We start from the raw sequence: 12,778 nt of genomic DNA, 5'->3' as shown, positions 1-12,778 counted from the left end.
AACGGCGCACTCGCTTACGTCACTGTTGTGAGACATTCTCGCAAAAAATCACGGTTTTAGTAACGCAGTAACGCAGCATTCCTACGGGAAAGTAACGGTAATCTAATTACTTTACTCGTTACTTGAAAAAAGTAATCAGATTACAGTAGTAATCTACAGTAGTAGATTACAGCAGTAACGCGTTACTGCCCATCTCTGGATATAACATGTTCTGAATGTGAGATTTCTGAAAAAATTCAAACGTACAGCTCTGCTATCACTTCCAATATAAATGAAGACAGGAAACTAAACAGCAGTTACTTTTGTAGGGTTACTGAAGTTGGACTAGCTGGTATATAATGGTGCTACGTGATCGCTAGCGACACAGCTATGTTAGCATAACATAAACACAGTGAAGCTGGAGGATGAATGTTAACTTTTTTTCACTCCATAAAAGTTAATGTGAGGCTGTAAACGGACCAAACTTCAGTCAGGAGAACAACTGAGATAATCCATCCACAATACGAGGTTATTCATTAATATACTGCAACAACATGGGAATACAGTGGCTGTGAGGGAATTCAACAATACAATGGTACAGAAGTGGAGGAAGCAAGAAGAATGAGTTGAGTAAAGTTTAACTTATCTGATTGCTTAATTGCACTACAAGTGTCCAGAGGTCCACTAATTGGTCGGTGATTTTAACCTGGCAGGTAATACAGTGATAATGTTAATTAATTATTTAAAGGTAGTTAATCGCTGTTTGTCCGAGGAAGTGAAAATAGCAAATGTCAGGGTTTTTGTGTTTGTGTTGCTCAGAGTTACAAAATATATCACAACAACCCCAGTAAAAAGAAACTGTATTTATTCCTGCTTCCTCTTCCGTCTTAGTTTACGGAAGCATAGCTTCATACATTTTGCTGTCAGCATTACAAAGACAAGCACCACAGTAGTTAGCAGCACTATTACATCCAGGCTGAAGTACTGGAACCAGTAGAGTTCATGGAGAGCCGATTTGAGATGCTTCGCCCCTTTATGCCGCATCACAAATTCTGTCCAATACACTGAAAGCTCAAGCGGGTCTGACGGCCGATCATTATGAAGATCTGACAGCTTCTTCACGTTCTCTTTATACCTGAAAACACAGATAAATGGGCAGGTTTTTTTAAAATGACAGAGAGCTGAATTTAATCATATTTAAAGCTCTTGGAGAACAAATGGTACAGTGGTTCAGTGTTTGAAGGTTTGTTAGAGTTTTTATTTTCTGCAATTAATGTGACCACCATCAAGTTTAACACGAGTCCTAATTAAAATTAGATAATGTTACGTGAACCCAGTTGAACAAATCAGAACCTTTTATTAACTCAAACAAAAAAAGTCACTCATTGCATACCCGTCAGGGGAGAAAGTATGAACACCTGCAGCCTGTTTTAGTTTAAAGCACAGGGATCTGTCCAAGACTGATATTCAAAACACTCAGAAATACACTGAGGCACAAATAAAGGACATTTCTGAGGACATCAGTAAAAGAGTATCTGATGCTCAGGCTGGAAAAAGATTATGTGAGCCTCTCTACAAAGTCAGACTTTGTGTGTATATAGGAAACTGCCTAGGTGTGCTTGACTAGCAAAGAGTCACCATTAGGGCTGCCACGATTAGTCGACTAGTCACGATCATGTCGACTATTAAAATCGTCGACGACTAATTTAATAGTCGACGCATCGTTTGAAGCTTTGTAAGATCACAAAGGACGCAGGAATGAGTAGTAGGATTTAAGAGTGTAATAACGGACTGAAACAGAAGATGGCAGCACTGCATGTACAAGGATGCCAGCTGCCGTTAAACCCCGAAGAAGAAGAAGCTGTGTCCCAGAATTCATAGCGCAGCTGTCAACAATGGCGGCAGCTAGTTAGTTTTAACTTTACTCTTATTATTCTTTCTGGGTCACAAAATAAACGTTTAACATATTTTCAGGCGAGAATGTAGCTGTGTAAACCTCAAATATCTGCTCAGTTTATCAAGACACCACATATTTTCAAAAGCGCGCCGACGTTTTCGGAGACGTCTGTTACCCACTAGCTCGTTAGCTAGGCGGGGGCAAGGCTAACTAGAGCCGTGAGAACACCGGACTCCCGGCAAATCGTTTTCAAACTCACCGCCGTCTTTCGCTAGTCAGGTTAAACATATATAGGTCACTTAGATAACTTAAAAATGTTATTGTTTGGCTTTCTTTAGTATTTTATTTGTTCCTGAGTAAATCGGTTTGGCTGAGATTAAAGTTATAGTTTTTTGCACAGCTAAAACTGTCAAGCAGACAGCTGATTATCAGAAGTGTGAGACGCTGGAGAATATACTCCGGTGTCCTGTTATATTTTAGAAAGCAAGGAGTTTATTAAACTTCACCGAAACAATCTGCAAATTTCATTAAAAATTAATAAACTACCATCTTGTCTTTATTTTTAGTTAGCACAAACACTTCAAGCTGTAAGCTAATGATAGTTATATAAGACCAGATGCTGCTGGTGCAATAAGCTGTACGCTGTACGTCCAATGGATGATGATCTGATTAGTCGACTAATCGCAAAAATAATCGGTGACTAGTCGACTATCAAAATAATCGTTTGTGGCAGCCCTAGTCACCATCATGGAAATGTAGCTAGAATGATGACCCATTGTGTACTCAGAGGGCTAGCTTCAGTCATTGTTCAAATGTACTGTTTATAAGGTTGGGAAAACCTGCAAGACTTGCTTGTTTGAAAAAAATGTTTTGTAGACCAAAGGAGAACATTTTGATTGAATGACAAGGATCATGTAGATCAAACGTCACATTGTGAGCTGTCTGCTGACTCCCTCACCTGCTGTCACTGATGACCTCCTTCAGCCCCTTCAGAAGAGTTTCTGTATTAATGTCTAAAATGTTCAACACGATTCCTACACCTCTGCTGGCCATCCTCGCAGCGTTGTCCGGCTGGTCCCCGTTCAGGGGAACCATCAGCATTGGAACGGCGTGACACAGTCCCTCAAACAGACCATGTGAGCCAGCGTGAGTGATGAATGCACGGGCTCCCGGGTGAGCTAAGACACAAGACATGCAGAAATATCAGATGTTATGAGATGTGACACATCAGCGTGCTTCACATTTCAGGATGTGCTGCTGCAGACACACACCTAGCAGGTCATTCTGTGGGACCCATTTCATCATCTTCACATTTTCCGGGACATTGTCAGGAACCTTTCCAGTGTATCTCCATATGACCTGTCATAGTTTTATTGTAGATTAAGATTAGCTGTATGTATTTATAACACAAGATAAGCTGTATGCTGATATACCTTCTGTGGAATCTGTCTGAAGGCCTCCAGAAAGACAGAGGTGATTTCCTCTGGCAGATCTGACACCATGGAGCCCAGAGTGAACACTACAAACCCGTGCTCTCCAGACACCCAGGAATCTAGATCCTGACAAAACACAAACTTACTTAAGTACTTTGCATTTATCACTCTTACCTGATGGGTCTTACAGTCCTACGGTAAGTGGTGTCAATCAGAATGTTCATAAATGTATTTAGAGTCTAAAACTCATAAAGTCTTACTGGGGGCAGAGGATGTTTCACATTGCAATTGATTCCACCAACCAGTACAATATTGGGCATGAGTGGGCGTGGGAAATCCAGCGTGAAGTCATTCCTGTTTAAATACAGCAACAGTTTTTTAGTTTTTTACACTCACGCAGGCAGCAAATGTCAACAATACACAGACGTTCCATGTGTTACCTGAGCAGCCAGATATCAGAGTCTGAAAGCACTTCAGCCACGCCCACGTTCTCTCCAAGGAAGTCACGGGTTATTTGGTCAAAGCGCCAATACAGCAGTTTGCAAAACAGCGGCTCCACCAATGCCACCTGTGGGTCAGAGGCATTACAGGACAATAATACAGCACCAAAACTGAAGACAGAAAAACTAAGACGTACTGTAATACTAATAACACTGAAACCACAAACCAACAGTGTTTTGTTCGTGACCATACATTCTGGAAGATGATTAAAAATAACAGTCTTGGACAAGCTGTGATTTAAGGCTTGAATATGCTAACTTCCACCTGGCTCACCAAAGTGTTGATAAATCTCTCCTTGAAACTCATTTTATCCGTGTATCCAGTGAAAAAGCGAGGAACGTATGAGGGCGGAGATGGGCAGCCAGCAGACTTCATGTCCAAGTGACACGGTATTCCTCTCAGCAGATTGACAGTAGGGAGACCTGGAAGTGATTGAGTAATGATAGGTGAGAAAATGTGCAGGTGTACAAGCAAACAGATAACCTGAGTGCAGAGGAGCTCACCTAATTTCCGAGCTACTAATGAGCCCGTGGGAAGCATGGGATCTGTCAAGACGGCATCAAAGTCCTATAAAGTGAAACAGGGAGAAGGTGGAAAAGCAGAGAGGAGTCAATCTTCCACTGTGTGTCAGCACTACACTGTCTTGCATACATGGTTCACACATGGAGGATTTTACAGATTGTAGGTAGAAAGGTATAAAGTGTCTAAACTGGATCCATCATGATCATTTGAATCTAGTGCAGCATTGCATGACTCACAGTTCAGTTTTGATCCATTATTAGACCTTTGTGCAGCCCCCAAGTTCATCATCAGTCCAGCAGAAGCGTTTTTAGCCCCCCCCCCTACCCTACGTAAACTTTTCTTCTCATTGGCTGTGTTAGGATGCCTGGGTCGTTGACCCAGGGTTTTGAGTTTATTATATTATTTATCATTTCTAGTCTTTGGTTTCTTTGTTAGAGTTCTGTCTCATGGTTTATGTCTGTGTGTTCTCTAGTTGCTCTGTCTCCCCTGTCAGCTGTATCCCCTTGTCAAGTTTGCGTCTCTGTGTTATGTTTCCTGTTTTACTTTGAAAGTCCGTGTCTCATGTAAATGCATCTGGTTTTGCTTCCTTTGTCTCGTCAGGCCTGATGTGCCCCAGCTGTGTTTCCCTCCTGTTACCCATTCCCTGATTGCTCCCTCTGTGTATTTAAGTCCTGTGTTTCGCTGTGTCCGTGTCATGATCTACTCTTAGCTGTCCTCACCCATGCTGTGGTTTTTTGGTTTCCTACCTGTGTTAATGTTTGTACTTTGGAAGTTTGTTACTTTGAGTTCAGTAGTGATGGCCCAATGAAGCTTTCTGAAGCACCGAAGCTTCAAACACAGTCCTCTCTGGTGTCATCTGGTGGCCAAAAATATGAAGAGCAGCTTGAATCCACAAAATAAAACCAACTGCTTCATTAAGATTGCTCACTCTACAGAGTGGAATTCTGTCTGATATTGGGCCGCCGTTGTGTTGCTTTGAATGTGTATTTTTTGGTGGTTAAAAAATGTGGTTTATTTGTTTAATAAATAATTTTGACCAGTAAACTCTTCTTGTTTAAACATGCACCATTGTGTGGTCTTTCTTTGCTTGTGACTTCTTGATGTTGGTAAATTCAATAATTGAAAAATACCACATTACATATAATATACATATGATAATGTACAACACATTATGGAGTATGCTTCTGCTCTGAGGTCTTGCCTCCATGCACTTATGCAATTAACCGCTAGACGGGTACATTTATAAATAATATTATATTAGGGAAATTTTCCCAGACATATTTTTGACCTGGGGGCAGAATTGATTGTGAAATGGAAAGGAAAAATGCTTATGAAATTGCAAATTAAAAACATGATGCATTTAAAGTAACCCTTTTTCATTTTTATTTAAGAAGAGAATTTGTTCCATTGTGCGATGGCCGAACCTGTTCCTTTTATATTTAGATAATTCCTCCTGTCTTAAGGAACATCCCTTCACATGGCACAGAAGAGGCTGGAGTGCAGAGAAACTGGTAGAGATGCAGTTATACAGTCTAACTGGGCCCCACAAACTATCAGATAAAGAGAATAAATAAATTCAATTGCTGCACATTTGGCAGACTAACAGTTTAAGATTAATTAAACAATAAAATATATATTTTTACAACATTACATGTAAAGAGTCAAGTGGAAGTTTTTCTAAAGTTATTTAATGATATTTATATTATAGAAGCAGATTTTTGACATTTTACCTTTTTCCCGTTTTCAGATATAATAAACACGCACAAAACAAAAGCAAACGGCCAGAACACAGAGCTGGAAAACCCACCCGATTGACAAAAATCAACTCAAAATTCTCCCACACAACAGAACCTCCTCTATTCCTCGCTGGCTCCAAATCTCTCAGTGGTTTGCTATCTGTCACCATCAAAACGCTCCACAAATCCCGCGAATGATTCATTTCCTTATAAACCATTGAATCAGATACCGAAGCAATTAGGCTCTAAATGAAGCTTCGAACGTCACTAATCACACTGAAAAAAAGGCCATGTTGGATTTACTTGATTCAATAGTGGACACTGGTTGCACACAAATGTTTTGCTTTGGCAGAAACTTAAACAACTGAGTTAAATCAACACAACTTTTTCATATTCAGTAAACCTGTGCATTTTGTGTTCATAAAACGCGATTGAAACATGTTCAGATGAAGTAAGTTGAGCTCTTGGAATATTTTAATCCTTCACAATTTTGTCATTTTATTTTAACACTATTCAATAACTTTTACCCCAATACTACTTGGTCACTTAAATACTACACACTGTCTTCATATTACATAATGTTCAACAAAGTCTAGATCCTGGTTACCATAAAAATTGAATGGGTCTTCAACAACTATCATCCTTCTATCTTTATCCTGGTTGCAGGAGGGCTGGGAAATAACCCTGAAGTGATAGGTTACAAGGCAGGGTACACCCTGGACAGCTGACCAGTCTATCACATAGAAACAAACAACCATTTACACTTACATTCACAGGTAATTTAGAATCACCAGTTAACCCTAACTCTTTTTTCCCCCCTTCTTTTTCTTTTTGTTCTCTTTTTCCAGCTGATTTCAGTGAGTTGATTACAAGTGTATATCCATGCATAACTTTTTATATGTTATGCATCGTTCTCATTAGCTTGTCCTCTCTATTCCCAGTCATTGAGGTGGCATCGGGGGAGTACGGAGACCTGAACCCAGTGCTGTTTGACGCAGTCCAGGGCGGACTGTGCTCAGAGGAGGGCAAGAAGAACTCGAGGGACAAAACTGACTCCTCTTGTCCTCTTTAGTTAACCCTAACTCTAATAACTGCATGACTTTTAACTGCAGGAGGAAACCAGAATACCCAGAGAGAAACCTGCAAACTAGCCAGAATGTGGATTTGAACACAGGACCTTCTTACTGTGAAGCAACAGCACTAACCACCATGCCAACAATCTAGGAAATGTGATTTCCTGTATTTGATGCAGAATTTTTTTGTTTTTGTAATAATACACAATAAATAGCAATAGCATGCATGTGGTGTGTGTGTGTGTAGTTGTCTGCCTCTTATAACTCCAGTGATTTTCCTGCAGTTTGAAATCTTGTGTGATCTTGTGAATTTCACGAGTTCAGCAACTAACCACTCTTACTAGATTGTATCATGTCGTCTCAACAAGAACAAATTAAGTTTTTGAATTTCGTACAAATTCTTCATGATTTAATTACGTTCATAGAAACATGAAATTATTGTGTTCAAATTACAAGTTAGACTTTTTTAATGTAACAACCACCCAATTTACTTTTTTTGGTGTACTAAAAAAAGTAGAGGTGGCTGCTCGACTTGACTGAGATGGATGCCTTCCTGAAACCACGATCTAAAGAGCGCGAGTCTGAAACCCGTGCAGTGTCGCAGGATTTAACATTGATATATTTTTGACTTACTTCACTTGAACATGATATGAACAATTTAATCTAGCCTCTCTGCATATCATGTAGTTTCTACACTATGTAGTTACACTTAACTTTAAAGCATGAGGCAATTGTGTTAAATACACGCAAGATGCTTACGTAAATCCAAGAGCTGGCCAATCCCTTTTTTTCAGTGCACGTGACTCTGGCCAAACGAATCAAGCTTCAACACAGTGTATCTGAAGCAGTGTGTTGATTTTTTTGACACACGCACCGTAGCTTCAGCTTCAAGCGAGCCATCACTATTACTTTGAGTTCAGCATTAAAGCTGTTTTTTGAGTTCACGTCTGTCTCCGGAGTCTGCACTTTGGGTCCTTTTCCTGCCTGCACACAGCCGTTTCATAACAGGCTGTTGCTCACAACCAGAAGATTTGAACACCAGGTGTATGCTACGCCAGCCAGAGTTGCACATTTATCTTCTCTCACTGACTTCATTCAAAGTCAAGAGAAGAATAAACACTACCATAAATGGAGCATTCAGATGTCTACAGTTTACTTGCACATGTACTGACCTGAAATTTGAAGTTTAATATGAACATCCACCACTGTAACTGTTCACATACACTTATGATAAAATGTAAGTGCACCCCTTTTTCCTTTCTTTGGTTTCACATATTAGGACATAATAAACATCATCTGGTCCTTAAGCGTTTTTAAAGGTATTAAATAAACAATGACATGGTGTAATATGTTTTATAGTTCATGTGAAGTTGGAGTGATTTTAAGACCTGATGAAGACTATGTAGTTTTTATTGTCCTGATGTGTGAAACCGAAGTGTTGGGGCAGGCGGCGTGTCACGTGGTTCTTCTATTTTCCTCCTTTTAGGTGCTTCCAGCACTTCCGGGTTATCTGCTTGGTTATCCAGGGGCTTTGACTTTGGTTCCCCATCAGATTGTCTCCATCCACACGGTGGTAATTTGGTTTCCCTTGCTGTCTAAATAGCTTGGAAAGAAAGCAACGGGACTTCCTCAAATTTCTTAAAGACATTTCAACTCTCATTCAAGAGGCTTCTTCAGTTAAAGAACTGGAAACCTACCCCGACTTCCCTGGTTGTTCTTTTTCCATCGTCTCAACCTGCCCATAATTCCAGACTCCCATTTCTCTCCCAGTGCTGGAAATAAGGATTGAGCCACAATCCTGTGCATGATCAACTCCACAGGTGGGAAACCCATCTGCCTCACTTTGTAGATCTCCCACATCACGACTAAATTCTCCACAAACCTCAACGTTCTTCTGTTCAGTTAGTATTTTATCTTTTAATACTGTAATTTTACATAACTGATAAATGAGTCCTATATTTGATGTCATATTTTGCATGAGACAATTAATAATAATACAATTAATATTTAATGCAATATGCACAGTCAACCACTACTGTTACATTAATACAACAACATTTGCATTTGGACTACCATATTGAACAGCATCTCCATACCAACGAAAGACCCTCCATGTACAATTTGCAAAGCTGAAGCTGCAATGTTGGTTTTGCAGCTGATACCAAAGTTGTGTTCATCTTCTGTATTTGTACTCACCTGCTGGGACAAGTGTGATATGAGACTGGCATTGAAGAGCAACTTCTCTGCAGTGATGTGCAGAAAATCAGAAATGGCCTGGAACTGTGTGAACCGTTTCTTGATCTTCTCCATGAAAGGCTGTGAGGATTTTTTCATGATGTCTTTGTGTGTGGACATCACAGAGTCGATGTAAGCTTTGTCATAAGGTACAGGATAGGTCAAAGTGTCATAGTGTTTCCCTGGGCCCATTCGTATGGTGGTCTCTGGCATCACCACCGTAACTCTGTGTCCACGGCGACCCATTTCCTGGGCAATGGCTTTAAGACCTATCCAATGACTCCCATCCATGGGCACCACGAGCAGTTTGCCTAAAAAAAGTGAAAAACTTGCAGGCTTGGTGTGAGGAAGTTCAGCCTCTTCTGTCTTCAGCTTGCTCTCAGGACTTGACTTTTCTGATGCAGATCCCTTCATATTATCCACAGCACCGCTTATTTCCATGACCATGTTAAGCAGCAAAAACACAAAGACTCCTGCTGTCCTCATAGTTCTTAGTCAGTGTACCAACGGCTGACTGAAATGAGCACAGAGAAAGTTTGGAGGGAATGGCAAAGGAAACACCCCCTTCTCTGAGCTTTAAGTTCTACAGCTGTGAACCAAGCTGCTCTACCTGCAGGCTCCTCTGAATAAGTTGTTTTAATTCCTCTGTGAATTAGCAGATTTGATTTGCGTGTGTCTCTGTTGGGAATCTGGGTGAGAGGAGCATGGGTGCAATAACCCTGCTAAAGCAATCTTTAGCCCTTTGAAACATAAATGCAGTTTCAAAGAGCAGCGTTATCGCAGTATTTCTCAACAGTAGTGTTTTTCCAAACCTCTCTGGAGCCACACTGAGGATCAACTATCTGCATCTTTTTAACACAGTTGCACTAAAGTCTTTGTAGTTGGTATCAGACAACCCACACATTTACACACTGAACATTCTAATCAAGACACATGTCAAGAAAAAGTAATATTAGCTTGGGAACCCCTCTCAGCATCATAATAGTTCACTCTATTTTAAACAAAAATGGTATGTCTTTTATCTCCTAGGAATATCTGGAAATATGGTTTTCCTGGTTTTATGAACAAGGATTTTTATTTTTAGTGAAGCAGTATTTACTTGTATGAAATTTAATGTAAAAACCTGCTGTGCAAAAAATTGGGTACACACCAAAATTAGTTGTTAAACCTTGGACTCTATAGAGAGATGTGTCCAATCATAAGAAAAGGTATTTAAGGTGGCACATGACAAGTTGTGCTTCTCTTTGACTCTCCTCTGAAGAGTGACAGCATGGGATCGTCAAAGCAACTCTCAAAAGATCTGAAAACAAAGATTGTTCAGGGGGAGGCTTGTATGCAAAAGCTCATTTAGATAAGCCAGATTCATTTAGGAAGAAAGAGCTTTGGACTGATGAAATAATAATTGAGTGTTTTGGTCATAACAAAAAGCACTTTGTGTAGTGGAAGGAAACACTGCATTCCAAGAAAAACACCTGCTACCCACTGTCAAATGGAGGCTCCATCATTCTTTGGAGCTAGTTCAAGGACTGGGGCCCTTGTTGAAGTCCAGGGTCAGATGAAGTCAACCCAGTATCAACAAATTCTTCAGGATAATGTTCAAGCATCACTCACAGAGTTGAAGTTTGTGGTGTTGGACATTCCAACAAGACAGTGACCCAAAACACAGTTGGAAATCTACAAAGGGATCATGCAGAGGGAGAAATACAATGTTGTGGAATGGTCATCACTGTCTTCTGACCTGAAATGTAATAGAAAATTGGTGGGATGATTTGAAGCAGGCTGTCAATACCTGGCTGACATCAGATTTAAATGAAGTGGAGAGATTTTGTAAGGAAGAAATAAACATAATTCCATCCAGAAGAAAGGTTCCCGAATGCTTTCATATGACTGTATGTGGCACCAAATCACAAAAGCAGTTTACACTTTAAATTGTTAAATAAAGACTAGAATAACAGAGAAATTCCCAACAATCAGACAACCCCCTCTGAGCAAGCACGTGGCACGTGGTGGGAAGAAAAAACTCACTTTTAACGGGAAGAAACCTCTGGCAGATCCATGTTCAGGGAGGCGCAGCCGTCTGCAGTGACTGATTGGAGGTGGTGGGGAGGGAGATGGGACAAAAGACACACTGTAGAAGAGAGAGAAAAAATTATAACTACTGTGCAGTGGTAAACACATAGTGAGTAAAAAAAAAGTCAATCGAAGACAAAACAAAAACACAGCAAATACAAACACACACAGAGCATGCATTGTAATGTATAATAACTCTGACAGTTTCTTTTAATAAAATGTAAAAAATCAAATACTGATCAAATACTGATCATTCAACAAATCATCAGTATTTGCCCTCTGACCATTTAATATTGGGAATCAATATTCTTTCAAATCTATTAAAATCACATCCAGAAGAGGGCGCTGCTGGTGCTACGCTCCCTCGGTTTTCCTCTGCGGGGCCCAGAAACTAGTGATGGGCAGATGAAGCTTCATGAAGCACTGAAGCTTTTCATCCAATTGGTTCACCCCAGCGCAAAGCTTCTTGAAGCTTCATTTGCTCTAGTAGGACACCTACTGGACGTAAAACTATTAGTTGGCATGAATTTGAAGAGTGTGGCCTTTTGCACACAGCCTGTAAATGTCAACAACAAAAGGAGTGTGTAAAACATGTATATTGTAGTGATGGCACTATACGGTGTATATTTATACTGGCAGTATGGAAAATGATTATTTGGAAATGCTTAAAATGGAAATGATCATTTACTGTGAGGTGAGGTGTGGTTGGGGTGTGGACAGTGGTTGTGCTTTTGTAACGTTGAGGTATGGACAGCTACACACTGAGGCTTTGAGCCTCAGTCCTGCCCACATTTTATTCTGTAAAAACTAAATTTCCACTGCTTTTATGGCCTTTTTAGTGGGGAGAACATAGCTAGGATTTAATGTTTTAACAAATCTTTTAAATCCTTTGTCCTCCACAATGCTAAATGGCTGGGAGTCCTCAACCACCATGCTAACCAGGTCTTCATCTATTTGAGATTGTTCTCCTGAGGAAAGACAATAAAGACAAAGCACAAATATAAATATCACACATGTCACTTATTGCATTGTATAATATTGTTATATCATTTAGTAACATTACTGCATGCTATATTATCATGACATTTGATGGCTCACCTGGTCTTGCTCCACAATCGGTGTTCCCCTTATTCACACGCAAAGCTCTGTAGTGCCTAAACATGGATGAGGTGTTGTTGTTATATCCCAGCTCCCTGGCACATAGCAAACACTTCACCTTGTACAAGAGTACAGACAGCTTAACATAAGTTTTATTGCACCATCAGTATTATGAAAATACATCTTCTGTAGAAATTTACATACCTTGTTGGGAGGAATAAGATCAAAATGTTC

General features: G+C 40.1%; 1 protein-coding gene across 1 annotated transcript; it reads right to left on the bottom strand.

The window, feature by feature from the left end:
• Positions 1-10,098, bottom strand: LOC146554093 (UDP-glucuronosyltransferase 1A1-like). Its single transcript, XM_085253494.1, has 9 exons — positions 9,338-10,098; positions 4,314-4,377; positions 4,084-4,232; positions 3,750-3,877; positions 3,570-3,663; positions 3,310-3,435; positions 3,148-3,235; positions 2,835-3,054; positions 1-1,114 (listed from the first exon to the last, which is right to left on the bottom strand). Exons 1-9 carry the CDS (start codon positions 9,860-9,862, stop codon positions 844-846), a joined length of 1,665 nt encoding a protein of 554 aa, XP_085109620.1. The 5' UTR covers positions 9,863-10,098; the 3' UTR covers positions 1-843.
• Positions 10,099-12,778: the final 2,680 nt, after the last annotated feature.

The sequence above is a fragment of the Mchenga conophoros genome, linkage group LG18, assembly GCF_057382185.1.
Source record: "Mchenga conophoros isolate Kocher_MC1m ecotype Shallow Benthic linkage group LG18, M_conophoros_male_GT1.1, whole genome shotgun sequence".
NCBI classification, from domain to species: domain Eukaryota; kingdom Metazoa; phylum Chordata; class Actinopteri; order Cichliformes; family Cichlidae; genus Mchenga; species Mchenga conophoros.
Note: the sequence above shows the minus strand (reverse complement) of the source record. Positions and strands in the feature narration are given on the sequence as shown.